The following is a 21,370-nucleotide window of genomic DNA, read 5'->3' on the forward strand; positions in this document are numbered from 1 at the left end:
CACTTCAAATATTTTTCTTTTCCTAATCTTGAGAGGAATGAGCAAACAGAGATAAAATCATTCATTGAAAGTCCCAGAAATATAATTAGAACAAACAAATAGCAAAGCCAAGTTAGTTAGTGACTGTTGGTTGCTCAGTTGTGTCCCACTCTTTGAGACACCATGGACTGCAGCCCTCCAGGCTTATCTATCCATTGAATTCTCCAGGCAAGAATACTGGTATGGATAGCCATTCCCGTCTCCAGGGGATCTTCCTGACCCAGGAATCGAACCTGAGTCTCCTGCATTGCAGGCAGATATGAAATAGTAGCTGCAAAACTTAAGGTGTAAGAAGAAATAACTTTTTAACTTTCAAAAACAAAAACAAATGAATAAACAAAAGGGAAAAGAAATGCTGATGTGCCATTAGATAAATACTGGTAACTGCTTGCAAGACAGGAAATGAAAGTTGGGGAAAACACAAATATTTGAGATCATCAAAACATTCCATCACTATTCCAACATATGCAAATACAATTTTGGAGCAGGGCAAAAGAGCTCACTCCTAAGGCTTAGACTAGTGTTTCATCATTACAGCAACACGTAAAGTGCTTAATGACTCGGTTTTCGTCCTTTAAAACATTCTTCCTATACCAGCTTTGTTTATAACTCTTCAAATCTTTTCCTCAGTGGGCTCATTCTGTTGTTTGAAAAGCGCCAGCCTGTATGGTTGAAAGAAATTCTCTTAATTGGTTTGAGTGCTGTTTTCACAGAAGGGAGCTGCATGTTATAAATAATAATTGGAAATCAAACGTGTTTTATTAAAGAAAGAGAAGCCATTACGAAACTGTATTGTGTTTAGACTTCGTTTGATGCTCTTTATAAACATCAATGTCATTGTTACATTTTTATGCAAATTACATTGTGAAATAAATTCTTCCTTTGGAAGATTCTAACAGGAATTCAATAGCCTGTCTATTGTCTGAAATGGTAAAATTGCTGCAATTGGACTCATTTTTTTTTAGTTGAAAATGTTATGGAAATGTTTAATATGGAATATTTAAAGGACTTAGCTACTTCCGACCTACTTCTTCATGAAACAGTGTGCCCTAAAAATACCATTCCAAATAGTTCTCTGCTTGGCAGGCTCAGCATGATCTAAGTTGAAGTCTTTTCCGTAGGAGATGAATTACCCCCTTTGAAACTGCTGCATACATTGCTCCCTCTATGGTTATTCTATTTGATTTTTAAGAGATATCTTTTCAGAGCATTTGAGTCATTATAAATATTCATTCCCAAATGTATTCAAAATACACAAAATAAAGGATTGTGTTTGTTTATTTTCCTTATGCCTTTTTCCTTTTTTTGAACCTATATCTGGCCAGTAATTTCATATTCTTTGAACTTTTAAAAACAAGTTGGTATATTGAGGGAAAATAATCAAATCAAAGATGATGTTAATTTTAAAAAGTAATTAGTCTATTTTGACAAACTTGACAGGAAGAATATGATTATTAATTTTTGTCTAATTGGCTGCATGTGCAAAATCCTCCCATATTAGTTACTTTTAATAAGACCAGCTTGTTAGATGTCATTTTTGTCTCATAGGCAGAAACATGTTTGCTTGAACTAAACTATTAAATACTCACTGATGGAATTCTAGGTTACATCATCCTAGCAGGCAAAATCAAAATAGTTATTTGATGAAGTCTTTCCTTACTGAAACTTTCTTGAAATTAATTTGTTAAGTCTGTCTTCCCTCCTTCCAGGGAAGTAGGAGCTTTGGAGGACTTCTGGATTTGCTTTAGTTATTTATAGAGTAGTTCAGTCCACCCAGAACTTCTCTGAATTAAGTGCTCTTTAAGAGCAGCATTTAAACAACATGGAACATAATTCCATTCATTTGGGGTGTGGACACAGTGAGAGTATGTTTTGTGTGCTAAGTTGCTCAGTCATGTCTGACTCTGTGGTCCTATGGACTGTAGCTGCCAGGCTCCTCTGTTCATGGAATTTTCCAGGCGAGAATACTGGAATGGGTTACCCTTTCGTACTCCAGGGGATCTTCCCTACCCAGGGATCAAACTCACATCTCTTGCACTGCCTGAATTGGCAGGTGGATTCTTTCCCACCCGCGTCACCTGGGAAGCCCCAGTGAGACAAATAAAGCTAATTCCCACCCCTCCTCCTTTCTTGGGGCTTCCCAGGTGGTGCTAGTGCTAAAGAACCACCCTGCCAATGAAGGAAACATAAGAGACATGGGTTCAATCCCTGATCTCTTGGTAGGGAAGATTCCCCGGGAGAAGGAACTGGCAACCCACTCATTGTTCTTTCCTGAAGAATCCTATGGGCAGAGGAACCTGGCAGGCTACAGTCCAAAAGTCTGCACACAGTCATACACAACAGAAGCGACTTAGCACGCACTGCACACTTTTCTTGTCTATTCCCCGTCTGAAGGGTAGAAGACTTTCCTGTTGGGAAAAGGATGTAATTTACATGCATGAATAGTCCCTTCTTATGCTTAAACAATTGAAGGCAAAAGGAGAAGAGGGCAGCAGAGGATGAGATGGTTGGATAGCATTACAGATTCAACGGCCATGAACTTGGGCAAACTCCAGGGGATAGTGAGGGACAGAGAGGTCTGGTGTGCTGTAGTCCGTGAGGTCACAGAGTCGGACACAACTTAGCGACTGAACAACAACAATGCTTGAATGAGGCAACTAGACTCCCATTTTTTCCATTTCACAGTCAGAGGACCTTGGGAAAGTGCAGAGGAGAGGACTGGCTATTTCTCTTTCTTCCATTTTCTCTCAGGCATGCCTTACTCCTTTAGTCAATAAAATATATTTTAACAATATTTAATATCACTGACCCAATAACATGAGTTTTAGCAAACTCTGGAAGATTGTAACTTTAACTGCTTTATATATACCATCTTTTGTTATTAAATGGATGTCATTAGCCATAAATTCTTGCTTTATTTAATCTTAAATTACCACTAAAAAATCATAAAGTGATGTTATATTTTTAAAGAAATATTTTGAATTATTTCAAGTTTTAAATTATTTTTCTGCTACTTATTTCTAATGATAATATTTATCTTTGGCCCAGTTATATTTCTTGCATCACTTTGAAGTAAATAATTAGGGAGTACTTCCATTTTTATTTTTATAAGACACTATAAGAGAAAAATAATTTAATATGAAATAGTTAAAATAATTTATCATTCTAATTATTTTACAGTTTTAAACTTTATTTCAGTTCAGTCACTCAATCATGTCCGACTCTTTGCGACCGCATGGACTGCATGCAGCACACCAGGCTTCCTTGTCCATCCACCAATTCCCGAGCTTAAAATTCCCTTTTTAATCAATAAAATACCAGTAACAAACATTTCCATCAAATATCCATGTAATATTAAATTGAGTTAATGCAGTAAAAAGCATATTCCTTTAAGAATAAATTCGACCATTTATATAGGCATTGATACACATATTTAACAACTTTTGAACCCTTCTTCATCATGAGAAATGCTGGGCTGGAAGAAACACAAGCTGGAGTCAAGATTGCCAGGAGAAATATCAATAACCTCAGATATGCGGATGACACCACCCTTATGGCAGAGAGTGAAGAAGAACTGAAGAGCCTCTTGATGAAGGTGAAGGAGGAGAGTGAAAAAGCTGGCTTAAAGCTCAACGTTCAGAAAACTAAGATCATGGCATCTGGTCCCATCACTCCATGGGAAATAGATGGGGAAACAGTGGAAACAGTGTCAGACTTTACTTTTTTGGGCTCCAGAATCACTGCTGATGGTGACTGCAGCCATGAAATTAAAAGACGCTTACTCATTGGAAGGAAGGTTATGGCCAACCTAGATAGCATATTTAAAAGCAGAGACATTACTTTGCCAACAAAAGTCTGTCTAGTCAAGGCTATGGTTTTTCCAGTGGTCATGTATGGATGTGAGAGTTGGACGGTGAAGAAAGCTGAGCACCGCAGAATTGATGCTTTTGAACTGTGGTGTTGGAGAAGACTCTTGAGAGTCCCTTGGATTGCAAGGAGATCCAATCAATCCATCCTAAAGGAGATCAATCCTGGGTGTTCATTGGAAGGTCTGATGTTGAAACTGAAACTCCAATACTTTGGCCACCTCATGCGAAGGGTTGACTCATTGGAAAAGACCCTGATGCTGGGTAGGATTGGGGGCGGGAGAAGAAGGGGACAACAGAGGGTGAGATGGTTGGATGGCATCACTGACTCGATGAACATGGGTTTGGATAGACTCCGGGAGTTGGTGATGGACAGGGAGGCCTGGCGTGCTGCAATTCATGGGGTCGCAGAGAGTCGGACACGACTGAGTGACTGAACTGAACTGAACCCTTCTTGAAAAATATGTAAAAAACACATAAAATGTTATTATACATATAAGTTAAGGAAAAACTGATATATTTATGCAAAAATATATAGCTGTTATATACATATAATATTAATTATTATATAATATGTTCAAAGTAGTGATATGATCATTGTATAAGGTATTAAATTTTATACTTTGTTACTAGATAGCCTCTTATATTCTCTTATCCTGAAATAAATTAGAGCTAACCCTTATAAAATAACCATTCTCCATAGTATGTACATGTTGAATTAAAAAAAATATAGTTCTATTGAGAGTGCAAATGAGTTACTCTAAAAATAGATAATGTTTGTCTTTCCTTTATAAAGTTATGCATAATGATTCTATAAAATCTCTACATTGTTTGAATAGTTTTGACTTTATTTTTGATGAAGAACAAAGCTATAATTATAAAAACTTTCTAAATTTTCCTACATTAAATAACTTTTCTAGATAAATGTTTAAACATATATGAAATACCTACTTCTTTCAAATGCTATATCTAAATTCTTAAAACTATGAAGAATAGTATGTTATTGCTCATTATTTTATTTAAAAGATGGATAGTATTTAGGAGAAATTGACAGTGAGAAAAAAGAGAGAAACAAAATCGAGGACAGTGAGATAGAGAGTGTTGCTGTTGTGTAATAAAAGGATAGAATAACTGAAATAAAGATGCATGCTTATAAGGAAGAAAATAATTGTCTTTAAAAAATACTGGAAAAATTGGATACTAAAAATTAAATATTATAAAGAAGATTCTAACCACAGAAGCTTGATAAATGTACATTTTTTTTTCTCTTCTGCAGCTAATACAGACTATAAGTGCAGTAGACAAAGATGATCCTTTAGGTGGACAGAAATTTTTCTTCAGTTTAGCTGCTGTCAATCCAAACTTCACAGTACAAGACAATGAAGGTAAATTTTGGAATGTGTTCATTATGATTTAAGGTGACTTAAACAAGAAGTTTTCCCCAAATTAACAGCTACATATACATGATATATTACTTTATAGATCTGTTTGCAAAGGTTTGTTTTCATTAGATTTTTAATAAGATATTTTGGTAATTTCTTACTTACAAGAGTTTACATTGTTGAATTTTAAATAATAAAATACATGAAAGAAGACAGTATATGGGTATTAATGAAAACACTGGATCTTGCAAACTTCAGAAAGGCCAGAAATAATCAGTTCTTATAACAAAATAGTAGGGTACACAGGGAAGTGAATGTCTTAGTGAGGCTCTTGTGGAAACTTCAATGAGTTTTAGCAGCAACAGATTCACCAAAGTCAAAAGGCCTAGAAGAGACGAAAAAAAAAAGAAAAGAAAAAAGCAGCCATATTAGCCTGTGAGGGAATTGAGTGCAAACACATAGATGGCAAAGACGAGATACACTATTTTCCTATATAACATATGAATTTTATATGTGATCAAAAATACCAAACATATTTATTGAATTTTTTTTTTTTAAAAAAAAAGCAGAAACAAAACAGGTATGCTTGTTTTAGAGCTGCTATAGATATAATTATATATTCTTGCAAGAAATCTAATAACTACATTGGCATAAGTACAATACTTTCCATGTATGTATACTGGCAGAGCGAGGTTGCTATAGTACATCTGGTTGGCTTTCAGAATGTCAGAAAGCAGTTTAGGATAATGGATAGTTTTAAACTGAGCAACTGTTCATTTTTAATATAGGATTTTTGCACAAATCAGTTGAAGGGAGTGGATCAGTTGGTAACATCTGTTTACTAAATTTGAGCTTTTGAAATGTCTGTTTTCTATACCTCTATGTGTGTTAGTCACTCAGTCATGTCTGACTCTTTGAGACCCCATGGACTACTTTGCCTGCCAGGCTCCTCTGTCCATGGGATTCCCCAGGCAAGAATACTGAAGCCAGTTCCTATTCCCTTCTCCAGGGGATGGATCTTCCTGACCCAGGAATGGAACCTGGGTCTCCTGCATTGCAGCCAGATTCTTTACTGCCTGAGCCATCAGGGAAGCCATTCTACCCCTTTGGACACCTAAAATAATTGTGATTGGAAAAATTAACATAGAATTGGCATATAAAATGCAAAATGCCCAATTACATCTGAATATCAGAAAAACAACACCCATCATTTTAATTTGCTGAATCTGGTAACTTAAACGTAGAATTTAGATGTGGCGTTCTTTGTACTGAATTGACAATATTGAACCTCTTTCTAATTGTATTTTAACTTGTTTTATATTCTTGTTAAACTGAGCCCTGGATCTCAACAAGCCACCTCTCAATTTTAAAAAGGAATAGAGAGTTGAAATAGTACTGTCTCCCACTTTTCACTAATTTACAGATCAAAAGCTTTATTAAATGATGATTTCCTGAATACTTAATAAAATGATTTGTATAGAATGGTTAAACTTAAAGTTGCTCAGTTACGTTTGACTCTTTGTGACCCCATGGACTGTACGGTCCATGGAATTCTCCAGGCCAGAATACTGGAGTGGGTAGCCTTTCCCTTCTCCAGGGGATCTTCCCAATCCAGGGATCAAACCCAGGTCTCCTGCATTGAAGGTGGATTATAAAACTTCTTTTGACTCTTTAACGTATCAAAGCTATTGTAGACAAAATTAAGATTTTGAAATTTTTGAAAAGTTAAAAAAGGCTAAGCAAGAAGATTATAAAAATACTCACATGCTTATAAATGATTTATTTTAGTGTAGGTTTGTGAAAGGAAGAGCTGTATCCTAACACTTATTGGAAGAGAAGTCAAAATTGCAAAATTATCAGGGTTACATTTGATTTTTTAAATTTGCTTGTGCACATCTGTTTTGCTCGTCTACTTTCCTAGCTTATGTAGTAATCTACTGATGTAGTAAGATTTAACTTCTTGCTAAAGTTTTGGAAATGATTACTTTATGTTCAGCCATTATATTGCAAAAATATTGTCACTTCTCTTCTTTTACAATTTTGCTATCCTACTTGTTTGATTTAGCAATTGCCTAACACTCCCTTACCTACCCTGGCATCTTAAACAGCCCTGTGGAGTGGCTAAACAAGACCCAGCACATTGGTCAAACAGAGTGTGACATTATCATCCACGTATATTTATTTTTCAGTATTTGTTATATAGAGCTAGAAGAAATATTATCAACTCGCAACCCAAATTTGAGGATCCTGGGTGAGTTATCAGATAAAGGAAATATCAGTAGCAATGTACTAGGTAGGAGGATGGTAGCTGGATTAAGTCCCTGCCTCTTTCCGTATGTCTGTCAGGCACTCCTACATTAGTGTCTTCCACTAGCTATTTAAGTTATGCACTGAATTAATTTTAATGGGTGGAAATCTAAGTTCAAAAACATTAAATAATTAGCTCACTGTTCTTCATATATTGGGACTTTTGAAAGTTTTTGACTGTATTATTGATTCCAAAAGTGCTACTACCTAATATTTTTCTTCATGAATATTAAGATTAATGTGTGTTTCGTCTGTGGACACATACATTTGTAAACAAAAACCATTTACTATGGTTTTTTCTTTGGTATGCATAATATTTTGTTTTTTGAAAACTCTGAAAAACCATATGCTACCATCTCTATAGTCTTGATAAATGATCCACTTATAAAAATCCACCATTTTGAACACGTGTGAGAATTAGTTAAAAAGTTAGTAAGTAATCATGCTATTAGATTCCTCAAACTATCTTATTTATTTTATTTATATTTGAATTGCCTTGACTCCTCAAACTAGCTTATTTATCTTATCTATATCCAAATGGCCATGTATACATTTGATAAAAATTTTGTGTTTTAAAAAGACACCTTTTTATCATATCTATGTGTTAAACCATGGTGATCTGGATGAGACAAATCCACTGTCCCCAGCTATTTTTAATATGTTAAAATTTATTTTAGATAATACAGCCAGAATTTTAACCCGAAAAAATGGATTCAACAGACATGAAATAAGCACTTATCTCTTGCCCGTGGTGATTTCGGACAATGATTACCCGATTCAGAGCAGCACGGGCACACTCACCATCCGAGTGTGCGCCTGCGACAGCCAGGGCAACATGCAGTCCTGCAGCGCTGAGGCCCTGCTCCTGCCGGCCGGCCTCAGCACAGGGGCCCTGATCGCCATTCTCCTCTGCATCATCATTTTGCTGGGTAAGAAAGGTTAGGGGAAATGTGCTTATTTCCTAGATGGCTTACTTCACTGTGTCTGTAAGAAATGTTTCTATTAAAATTGCTGTTGTTGTTGTTTAGTTGCTAAGTCCTAAGTTCCCCTTGATTGGGGGAAATAACCAAGATGGAATACCTCTAAAGCTTTTGTAGTGAAGAAAGTTAAAGTGGCAGTGTCTCAGTTGTGTCTGACTCTTTGTGACCCTATGGAATGTAGCCCGCCAGGCTCCTCTGTCCATGGAATTTCCCAGGCAAGAATACTGGAGTGGGCTGCCATTTCCTTCTCTAGGGGGTCCAACCCTGGTCTCCTGCACTGTAGGCGGATTCTTTGCTGCTGAGCCACCAGGGAAGCCCATCTATTAAAATATTACCCCCAAAACTAACACCTGAACTTAAGACAGATATCAATTAACCAGGACTGTGGTTTATATTAAAATACATCTGATCAGATAGAGTCAGGACCTGCCTTTCTTAAATAATGAAACTGAAAGTTGGAGATATTTAAAACATTTTGCAAGGTTACATAATTTCTGAGTGGCTAAGCCAAGGCCAGGTACCTCGCTGTTGTCATTGTGTACATAGTTTTTCAGTAAAGTTTATTTCCACGTTTTTTCTTATTATGGTTGGATAAAGGCCTCACTATGGTAGCCGTTTCCTGTTTAATGTTAACATAACCCTTTATCTGGTTCACTTGTCCCTAAAATGGCAATATTTGATTCTATAACCCAGAGCAAATTGGTTTATAACTGCTTTTGAATTAAAAAATCAGATTGCTTACTCTCTAGTTGCATTATCTTAAAACTATTGTGAGTATTCCTGTGAACCTAAGCCAAAAACACTGTACCTGACATTTCAAGAAGCAGTGAAATGAACTGGGACTTTGAAGCCAGTCTTAGTAAGTTTCATCATCCTCATTATTAGAACATTTTTTATTGTGTAAGATCATTTAGTTGATAACAAGCTGTCTGAGGTTTAAAATCATTAGATCTCAAGTTTATGCATGTGCACAAATTATGAATTTAGCCAAAATAAAAGGTCATATTTTCTCAAAAACTTGTAGAATAAACAGTTTATCTCTCTTGGTGGTGGCCTATTTATTTTTTAATCACTTTGAAGGTCAAGAATAGTTGTCAATGGATTAAAACTTCCTTTTTTGTTGCATTTTAAAAAGTCCCTTGTTTGCCCTCTTAGACCAGCTTGAGGGCTAGAAGTCTTACAGTTCTAAGTCAATAAAAGAGAAAAACATAATTTAATGCCATTTTACATAATAATATAATTGCCTTGGTTCAGGCTGCTACACCAGAATGCCTTAGACTGGTAACCTGAGCCACAGAAATTTATTTCTTAGAGTCTGGAGACTGGGAAGTTCACGATCTAGTCCAAGATTTTATGTTTGGTGAGGGCATACTTCCTCTTTCATGGATGGCTGTCTTCTCTTATATCCTCATACAGAAGACAGCAATCATCGCTCTCATGCCTCATTTGTTCTTTTAAGTTTTAAAATTTCATTTATTTATTTTTAAAATCACTTCATTTATTTATTTTTGATTGTGCTGGGTCTTCGTTGCTGTATGGGGACTTTCTCCAGTTGCAGAAAGTGGAGGCTGCGCTCTAGCTGTGGAGTTTGGGCTTTGCATTGTGGTGGCTTCTCTTGTTGTGGAGCACAGGCTCTAGGAAGAACAGGTTCATTAGCTGTGGTACACAGGCCTAGTTGCTCCATGGTATGTGGAATTCTCCCAGACCAGGAACTGAATTTGTGTCTCCTGCATTGGCAGGCAGATTCCCATTCACTGTACCACCAGGGAAATCCTTATGTCTGTTTTTATAAGAACACTAATCCCACTCACTCATGAGGGTTCTACCTCCATGACCTAACTACCTCCCAAAGACTGCACCTCTATGTCCCATCACATTGGGAATATATTTAGGCTTTAAGATATGAATCTGTAGGGGACACATTAAGTCCCTGATAGCTTAGTTGGTAAAGAATCCACCTGCAATGCAGGAGATCCTGGTTCGATCCCTGGGTTGGGAAGATCCCTTGGAGAAGGGAAAGGTGACCCACTCTACTATTCTGGCCTAGAGAATCCTATGGACTGTATAGTTGCAAAGAGTTGGACACGACTGAGCGACTTTCACTTCACTTCACTTCATTAAGTCTAGACCTGTAATAAATCCAATATCCTTTAAATGTTTGTTCTAATGAGGTTAAGTATATATATACATATATATATATATATTCATATATGTATCTGGTAAGATCTTTTCCCTTCCTTTCCTCATCTAATTGAATTCACATCTGTTTCTCCAAATCATAATTTTTAAAGGATTATGATCAAAATGTTTGGGAATACTGAATGAGGTTGGGAAACTAACACAACCAGTGGGGAATTGATTTTAAATTTCTCCTTTTATGCTCTTATCATTACTATGATTACTAAAGTAATAAGTGTATTATTATTACTGATACCTTCCCACAGGAGTAAGGAAATATCCTGTGTGAGTGATACACATTTCTACTTGTGGATCTATACTCATTATTAAGATACATCTAGTTGAGATTCATTTTCTGTTGATGGGTGGGGCTGTATTCCCTTCCTGTTATTTACCTCCAGCCAAACTATGGTGGAGGTAATGAAGATAATGGCGACCTTTGTCAAAAGGTCCCATGCGGGCACTGCTACATTCAGTGCCCCCAACCCTGCAGCAGGCCACCACCGACCCACACCTCCACCGGAGACTCCTGGACACTCAAGGCAAGTCTGGGTCAGTCTCTTGTGGGGTCACTGCTCCTTTCTCCTGAGTCCTGGTGTGCACAAGGTTCTGTTTGTGCCCTCCAAGACTCTGTTTCCCCAGTCCTGTGTAAGTTCTGGTGGCTCTGTGGTGGGGTTAATGGTGACCTCCTCCAAGAGGGCTTATGCCATACCCAGATATGCTGCAACTAAAGCCCCTGCCCCTACAGCAGTCCACTGCTGACCCATACCTCCTCAGGAGACACTCAAACACAGGTCTGTCTCAGTCTCTGTGGGTCTCTGGGTCCCTGGGTCATGGTGAGCACAAGGTTTGTTTGAGCCCTCTGAGCAAAAGGGAAGGGAGAAAAGGAAAGGTATACGCATTTGAATGCAGAGGTCCAAAGAATAGCAAAGAGAAATAAGAAATCCTTCCTCAGCGATCAATGCAAAGAAATAGAGGAAAACAATAGAACAGGAAAGACTAAAGATCTCTTCAAGAAAACTAGAGATACCAAGGGAAAATTTAATGCAAAAATGGACACAATAAAGGACAGCAATGGTATGGACCTAACAGAAGCAGAAGATACTAAGAAGTGGCAAGAATACACAGAAAAACTATACAAAAAAGATTTTCACAATCCAGATAATCACGATGGTGTGATCACTCACCTAAAGCCAGACATTCTGGAATGTGAAGTCAAGTGGGCCTTAGGAAACATCATTACGAACAAAGGTAGTGGAGGTGATGGAATTCGAGTTGAGCTATTTTAAATCCTAAAAGATGATGCTGTGAAAGTGCTGCACACAAAATGCCAGCAAATTTGGAAAACTTGGCAGTGGCCACAGGACTGGAAAAGGTCAGTTTTCATTCCAGACACAAAGAAAGGCAATGCCAAAGAATGCTCAAACTACTGCACAATTGCATTCATTTCACACACTAGCAAAGTATTGCTCAAAATTTTCCAAGACAGCCTTCAACAGAATGTGAACTGTGAACTTCCAGATTTTGAAGCTGGATTTAGAAAAGGCAGAGGAACCAGAGATCAAATTGCAACATCCGTTGGATCATCAAAAAAGCAAGAGAGTTCCAAGAAAATACCTATGTCTGCTTTATTGGCTATGCCAAAACCTTTAACTGTGCTGATCACAACAAACTGTGGAAAATTCTTCAAGAGATGGGAATACCAGACCACCTGACCTGCCTCCTGAGAAATCTGTATGCAAGTCAGGAAGCAACAGTTAGAACTGGACATGGAACAACAGACTGGTTCCAAATTGGGAAAGGAGTATGTCAAGGCAGTATATTGTCACCCTGCTTATTTAACTTATATGCAGAGGACATCATGAGAAACTCTGGGCTGGATGAAGCACAAGCTGGAATCAAGATTGCCAGGAGAAATATTGATAACCTCAGATATGCAGGTGACACCACCCTTATGACAGAAAGTGAAGAACTAAAGAGCCTCTTGATGAAAATTAAAGAGAAGAGTGGAAAAATTGGCTTAAAGCTCAACATTCAGAAAACTAAGATCATGGCATCTGGTCCCATCACTTCATGGCAAATAGATGGGGAAACAATGGAAACAGTGAGAGATTTTATTTTTGGGGGGGTTCCAAAACACTGCAGATGGTGACTGTAGCCATGAAATTAAAAGACGCTTGCTCCTTGGAAGAAACATTATGACCAATCTAGACATCATATTAAAAAGCAGAGGCATTACTTTGCCAACAAAGGTCCATCTAGTCAAAGCTATGATTTTTCCAGTAGTCATGTGTGGATGTGAGAGCTTGTCTATAAAGAAAGCTGAGCACCGAAGAATTGATGCTTTTGAACTCTGGTGCTGGAGAAGATTCTTGAGAGTCCCTTGGACTGCAAGGAGTTCCAACCAGTCCATCCTAAAGGAGATCAGTCCTGGGTGTTCATTGGAAGGACTGATATTGAAGTTGAAACTGCAATACTTTGGCCACCTGATGCAAAGAACTGACTCATTTGAAAAGACCCTGATGCTGAGAAAGATTGAAGGCCGGAGGAGAAGGGGATGACAGAGGATGAGATGGTTGGATGGCATCACCAACTCAATGGACATGAGTTTGAGTAAACTGTGGGAGTTGGTGATGGACAGGGAGGCCTGGGGTGCTGCAGTTCCTGGGGCCACAAAGTTTGGACAGGACTGAGAGACTGAGCGAGCAGGCGAGCTGAGATTCATATGTGATTTTTGTAGTTAATTCAGTGTAGTAATTTGAATTCACTGTTTGCCATCATGTGATCCAGCATTTTCTTTAATCTCATGAGTCATATATATTTCCACATAAAATCTGGTAAATTTCTAAGCCAATCATGTCTAAATAATGTGGTCTTTTCCCCCCCCAGTAATTAAGGTGCTCCAGGAACAGCACAAGAAAAAAAAAGTACATAAATCCATCATCAAAGCTATTTAACAGATATGAATACTTTATATCTTGTGAAGAAAGCTGCCTTTTTAATATTGCATACAAATGTAAAACTATGGGCGTATGTTTGCCCTTCTTAGTTGTTTTATTTGAAACTGAATTTGATTTGGGTCTTTTTTATACAACACCTTATGTCATTATTTAATGCAAAATATAAATGATATCTACCATCAGGAACTATTTTTAAACAGTTCTTAGAAAAATCACAATATTTCAAAAACTCTTACACACTGCTTTAAAAATAATTCAGAATCACTGTTCTTAAACTCTAACCATCCTAGTAAATCCTTCAACACTCCCCTCTCCTCTCACCATCGCCCCCTCCAACCCTGCAAAAAAAAAAAAATTAAAGAAGTTCAAAATTAATTCTAAATTCTAACCTGTTCCAGAAAAACGTAAATAACTTAAACTCCTCCATTTATAATACCTCCCCTGTTATTTATATAGTGTTTCAGACGGGTCTCTAATGCATCTTTTTTTTTTTTTCCTTTTTCTTTTTTGAAGTTATAGTAGTACTGTTCGCAGCTCTGAAAAGACAGCGGAAAAAAGAGCCTCTGATCTTGTCTAAAGAAGACATCAGAGACAACATCGTGAGCTATAATGATGAAGGTGGCGGAGAGGAGGACACTCAGGCCTTTGATATCGGCACCTTGAGGAATCCGGCCGCTATTGAGGAAAAAAAGCTGCGGCGAGATATTATTCCAGAAACCTTATTTATCCCCCGGAGGACTCCGACGGCCCCAGATAACGCAGACGTCCGGGATTTCATCAATGAAAGGCTCAAGGAGCACGACCTGGATCCCACGGCGCCTCCCTACGACTCGCTCGCTACCTACGCCTACGAAGGGAATGACTCCATCGCTGAGTCTCTGAGTTCCTTGGAATCAGGTACCACTGACGGAGACCAAAACTACGATTATCTCCGAGAATGGGGCCCTCGGTTTAACAAGCTGGCGGAGATGTACGGCGGCGGGGAAAGCGACAAAGACTCTTAACCTAGGATGTCTGTTCTGCTCCGGCAAGAGGAAGTTAACTTGACCCACACCGTCTCCACTTCACAATGTTTGATATTCCAGGAGAATTTTCCTGCCACTCAGCACAATTTTCTTTCCCCATGTCCTTTTTAAGTTGTTTATTAATTACATTAATTCTTCCCTGTAGGATGTCTCATGGAATATATACAACATTTTATTTAATCACTTCCAAGAGCCAAAGCTATGGAAATTTAGTGTCGTCCATCTTAGGAAATAAAAGATAATTTCAGAATCATGAACAGGATAGTCCTCCCTTAAACAACCTCACAGACAAGCCGCTTCTGTTAGGTACATGCCCTGCCCTTGCAAATGAAGCTTTTAAAAAGGTGAAGAAAAATTTTAAAGTATATCCTGTTCTGTACATTAAATTAAAAAAAAAAACAAAAACAAAATACATGTACATGTGGTGTTAGTAGATGTGATATGCAACCTGGTATACAAATGTTTGTGCAATTTCATTTCATCAAATTCTATCTGCTAATGTTTTATATTTATATTTTTGTATTTATTTTTAAAAAATAAACCAGTTTTTACAACTACCTTGTCTCTAGCTTTTTTTCCCCCCCCCCAGGAAGAAAGCATTCTCCAGGGACTAAATATTTTGGTACAAAATTACACTGAATGCAGGTAAGAACACACAGTCGTTATAATTACCATTGACTAACCAAACCCATATAACTTACATAAGAATTATTTTTCCAATCAGTCTTGCTATTCTGTGATACGTGAAAAACCCTTCACATTAAAAATCATCATCATTTACAGAGCACCTAAAAATTTACCATGTAAAAAAATTTAAAACATGGCCATCTTTATGCTAAATATCCCCAAACACCAGCAATGCAGTCATTTCATTTTGTTTTTAACTCACTAAAATAATATCTGAAAGAATGAAACGTTTTCTTATTTTTGTATGACATTTGTGCTATTCAGGTTTACGGGCAATAATAGTTCAGACAGATTTCATACTGAAATAATCTTTTAATGGAAAATATGCTTACCTCCCACAGTGACTTTGAAATGCTAATAATGACAGTAATAATGCTAAATATTCCATTAAAATACAGCAATGTAATTATGTAAAGTTTCCAGAAATCCATTACATATTACATATTTGTAACAAAGTCTGTTTTTCTATCAATGAATGATTGAATAGGAAGGAAAATAAATACTGACTGTTAATAATCCAGAGTTCCTGAGATTCAGGGAAGCCAACTACCACTAACTGATGCCTCTTTTCTCAGGATCCAAACATGATTTATTCATAAATGGAGCACTTTGTTGGGCCTACACTAGGAAGTCACATTCCCCGCCGAGTTTATCGTAAACAATACCAAAGATCTGTGTGCTTTCCAATTAGTGAAAATGGTATGTATGCTTTTGGAGTGAGTCAGAGGGCAATATTGACATATCCTTAATGCAGAATTAATTTTGTCAGTCTTCTTGAATGATATTTTTCCCCCAGCTTCCAGACTAAAAGACGTACATCCCTCTGACCACAGAGGTTTTAGTTTTCATAGTAATATAATCATGAAAGAAAAACAACCCATGTGTTTTAATTAAAATTACAGTCACATTAGAAAGCTAAGTGACACATCAGACCATAGTAAAGCCTAAATTGGTCAGCTTCCTATGTTCCAAGAACCCATTCTCACACTCAAAAAGTTGACTGTCAGAAAGACAAAATTTAAGGGAAAAGGAATATTTGATCATATATGCTGAACTAAAGAGAAAACGCTTTATTCAAATAGAACCAACAAAAAATGGAAAAGATAAAAGAAAGTATATCTCATGAGTATTTTGCATTAGTTATGTTCAAACTATAGTATTCATCTGATTGAAAATTAGTTTAAAGAGTTCCAGCATTAGTTATTTTTGTTAATATTAGATGTCAGTAATTAAAATTCTTATTTGAATATTTATAATTATCCTCATTCAGATAATTTCAGACTGACATTAACTTGCTCTGCCATTTACTTTGTCATTCAATTTTTATATATTTTAAGAATCAGTGAGCTCTAGCATTATTCAAATCAGGCTTACAAAAATTCTTTTTTAAAGAGATTGATTAATAGGCTTCTTTGGCAATATAAAATCTATATTGCACAGAAATCATTTTTAAAAGAATTGAGACAGTCCTTGGTATCAGATACTCTAATATTTTTTGATAATGAAGGTGATGTGTTATATAATTAATTTTTGGAGACTGTGAAACTAAAAAGTATACCTATAATGATGAGCTCAGACTGTAAGTTTCTCTTACACTATGCTCTCCCAAAGGCATGCCCAATATATAGATTATTCTATGTCCACAATTTCTTTATATGGGCAGTGGGGAAAAATGTCTCTCAGTGACATGCTGATTTTATGAGACAACTATGCACCTATTCCTTCATTCATCAATTATTTTGATCACTTATTATAAAAATCAGAATATTCTAGATACTAGAGCTGTAATATTAATAATCATATGTAATTTTTATATATGCATGTAATTCCTCTACTAATGCAAATGAGGGGGGGTAAAATAGTTACCCAAACAGAATTTGTAACAAAATACCTATTACTAACTTTTTAAAGCATGATGAAAAGTAGTTATTTTGTTGTCTTTTTTCATGTTTTAAATATTCAGATAAGAGAAATAAAATCGTTTACAAACCTTTGGTCATTAGAAATGGTGATTAAGTTAATCAGTTCCCCTTTTTCTATTTTCAACAAAATATCAAAGAAAATTTATGTAACAATAAAATCATGCTCTTAGTCTGAGTTTTTCTCTGTATATAAGTAGATATTGTCACACAACTGCAAGAGTTCCAGACATTTTTTGGTCGACTCAAACATAAACCATGAGTAATTAGATATTTGGGCTTCCCTGGTGGCTCAGACAGTAAAGAATCTGCCTGCAATGTGGGAGACCTGGGTTCAGTTCTTGGGTTGGGAAGATCCCCTGCAGGAGGGCATGGCAGCTCACTCCAGTATTTTTGCCTGGAGAATCCCAATGGACTGTAGCCCACCAGGCTCCTCTGTCCATGGGGTTGCAGAGTTGGACATGACTGAGCGACTAATCATGGCATAATTAGATGTTTAGGACAGTCTAAAATAAATAAACTTAAGATTAAGAATTGAGAATTAGGGATGTCTACATATTCAGGTTCATTTATCAACATGTCTACTAAGTATCTATAAATAATGACTTCACCATGCCTTCACCAGCTACAGCCCTCCCTGTGGGCACTGGCTTACCCTGTACTGTAGCTCCCTACTCAGTGGCCTTGTACCTGGGTGGGCACCACTGGGTGGCTCTGAAGAACTAGGCAAGCTGCAGTTGTTGGTGGCAGTGAAGGGAACCTCCCTGACTCACATGCTGCCCCTCCAGACCTACTACAAATGCCCTCTGTTCCTGAGCTTGAGGTAAAATAGACCCTTGGTGTCCTTTTTCACCTGGCTGTCAGCCCTGCCTATTGCTCTGTTAGAGTGCAGGATTGGCCTAGAGAGAGGGGGCTCCAGCTTGGACATCCTGTAGGTTGAAAATAATGTTAAGATAGTAGCATCTGGTTAATTTTGCCCCACTCCAGCCCTCTTGCCTGGACAATCCCATGGATGGAGGAGCCTGGTAGGCTGCGGTCCATGGGGTCGCGAAGAGTCAGACACGACTGAGAGACTTCACTTTCCCTTTTCACTTTCATGCATTGGAGAAGGAAATGGCAACCCACTCCAGTGTTCTTGCCTGGAGAATCCCAGGGACGGGGGAGCCTGGTGAGCTGCCATCTATGGGGTCGCACAGAGTCAGACACGACCAGACGCGACCGAAGCGACTTAGCAGCAGCAGCAGCAGCAATTTTGCTTAGCTGCTGGAGACAGCTGAGTCTTTCCTTCTTCATCCCAATGCTTCATTCAACACCAAGACTTTTTAGTTGTTGTGGACCATACCTTTTTGGGCAAATTCCCCATCCAAGAAGTTGGATACATTTCATCTTCAAAACATACACATAATCCCACCATTTTTCACCATTTCCATTGCCAACCCAAACCATCAACACCCGCTTTCTTGATTATTAGCAGCAGTTAACTTCCCTAACTGTTCTCTCTCCTGTCACCTTGTCCCACTCACACTCCACCATCAGCACTGAGATCAAAGAAATATACATTTTTTAATGAATTTCCCATTTGATTGTTATGGTTCTAAACTCTCTCCTTCCTCATTTTACTCATGAGTAGAAGGCAAGCTCCTTATAACGTCCCAAATTCCTCTCCAGAACCACTGTCCTCACCTCCCATTTATTTACTCCAGCTCCCATTTATTTACTCTCACTCTTTGCTGTTCCCCTCTGACTTCATGTGTGTGACCATTCCTTCTATCTCCCACTATGTCCTTACTTTCCTCAGGTTCTTTATGAAATGCTATTTTAATTCAGGTCTGCCCTGTCCACCTTACTTAATGGAAAGTCCCTCAGTCATGTCAGACTCTTTGTGATCCCATGGACTATACAGTCCATGGAATTATTCAGGCCAGAATACTGGAGTGGGTAGCCTTTCCCTTCTCCAGGGGATCTTCCCAACCCAGGGATTGAACCCAGGTCTCCCACACTGCAGGTGGATTCTTTACCAACTAAGCTATCAGGGAAGCCCTGAGCTATATAAGGGAAGCCCAAAGTCACTCAGTCGTGTCTGACTCTTTGTGACCCTTACTTAGAGTTACAGAATTTCCCTAGGCTGACCCATTGCTCCTACACTGCAATGGTTTTCTCCCTAACACAACCACCATTTTAATGTGTTATATGACTGGTTTGTTACTCTGATTATTTTCTGTTTCTCTCAAATAGAATGTGAAATTCACGACAGCATGGATTTTGTGTTTTGTTCATCGTGCTGTCCAATAAACAGAATATATCTGTCTATTTAGGTATTCAATAAACACTTGGAAGAATTCATAAATAATGTGCTATTTATCACACATTATTATACTAAAATTTTAAATGTATATGTATACATATTATGCTTATGATATTTCTGTCTCCTCCTTTTTAGATAGTGAACTACTCAAGGTTATAGGAGGTGTCTCTTTGTTCATTTACCAGGAACCATTTTACTTCAAGACTGATACAGTACTTAGTACTTGAGTATTGTTTTAGGATAAATGTTGATTAGCCAATAATTATTTTGGCTAATTGCTCTAGGAAACTAGAGGTGCATCTTTTTTTTTAATTTTAATATGAAAATTTTATGTCATATATTTACCTTTGATATGATTTCAGATTCAACATTGTAGCTAACTTTTAAGAAATTACCACTTACTGACTTTTTGTATAGTATTATAGCAAAGAAGAATTTCTACAATTATCTGGAAAGACTTTTAAGATACTTGTCTCTTTTCCAATTACTTACCTTGGTGAGGCCAGATATTCATTATATACCTCAACCAAAACAACGTATCACATCAAATTAAAGACAGAAGCAGAGAAGGAAACACAAATCTGAGAAAGTCAAAACAATGTTGTAAATGAAGTTATATGGTAAATGTGTTTGGAATATTTACAAAGTGCTGAAAACTATAATAGTGGGAATTGACATAAAATAAATTAAGTGCTAGAGGAAGAAACTGACTAACTTTTCAGGTTCTGTTCTGATGTGGCTGGAGTCTGGGACATGACTTTCAAGAAACTAAGATTGCAAAAGATTCAAATAAAGGGACAATTGATCAGGGAAAGTTTTGAGAAAGATTATAATGAAAGGGAACAGAAGACCAGAGCCCCGAGGAAGACTATCCAGCTTCTTTGCCAAAAGGTACTGGGGTTCAATGTTTGAATTGATCTGCTTCTTGTATTCTTTTCTTATTTGTTTCCTACAGGCTATTATTACTAGTATAGAGTTCCGTTTGTATTTTTTTGATTACTTTTAAATGTCTCATTTGTTGAAACTGCCGAAATATACCAAGCTACTGATATGCAAAGAGAACAGCCTGCAAAGTGACCTTAGGCATGAATGCTTCCTCCATGGCTCAGTGATAAAGAATCCGCCTGCAATGCAGGAGATGCTGGTTCAATTCCTGGATCAGGAAGATCCCCTGGAGGAGGGCACAGTAACCCACTCCAGTATTCTTGCCTGGAGAATCCCATGGACCAAGGAGCTTGATGGGCTACAATAAGGCCCCAAAGAGTGGGACATGACTGAAGATACTGAGCATGTAGGCACAAACTCCGGAGACAACCCTGAATAAAGAATTCACACAAAAAAAGAAAATGATCTGAGGGAATTAATGTGAATGAGCAAATATACTTGGAGTCGAAGGTACACTGATGGTTAAAGACAAAAATAAAAATATAAACAAATATGAACTCAAAACAAATAAATAAAACAAGCCAGCAAAACTCTATAATTTTTCATCCACTCAAACATTTTTTATACACATTATACTCTTCATCCACTTTCCATAATAATCTTTATTTCTTTAAGATTATAAATATTGTATTTACTTCCATGCTGAACTAGCTAAGTCATTTTCAGATGTGGAAACCAGCTAAGCAAAAGAAGAGGAGAAAAGGCTCATTTCACAACTCAAATTAGTAAGAGCAAAAACAAACAAAAAAAGGCAAATAAAATTACTTGGTTTAACCT

At 37.3% G+C, this 21,370-nt stretch overlaps 1 protein-coding gene across 1 annotated transcript in view; it reads left to right on the plus strand.

The window, feature by feature from the left end:
• CDH10 (cadherin 10) overlaps window positions 1–15,294 on the plus strand; it is a 169,029-nt gene extending 153,735 nt beyond the window's left edge. Inside the window, exons 10-12 of the mRNA XM_081523424.1 lie at window positions 5,182–5,290; window positions 8,272–8,523; window positions 14,226–15,294. Coding sequence (XP_081379550.1) covers window positions 5,182–5,290; window positions 8,272–8,523; window positions 14,226–14,716 — 852 coding nt within the window. The 3' untranslated portion in view covers window positions 14,717–15,294. The remainder of the gene's footprint in view (window positions 1–5,181; window positions 5,291–8,271; window positions 8,524–14,225) is intronic.
• The last annotated feature ends 6,076 nt before the right edge of the window (window positions 15,295–21,370 follow it).

This window comes from Giraffa tippelskirchi, chromosome 8, assembly GCF_054371585.1.
Source record: "Giraffa tippelskirchi isolate mGirTip1 chromosome 8, T2T-mGirTip1v1.2.pri, whole genome shotgun sequence".
In the NCBI taxonomy this organism is placed as follows: Eukaryota; Metazoa; Chordata; class Mammalia; order Artiodactyla; family Giraffidae; genus Giraffa; species Giraffa tippelskirchi.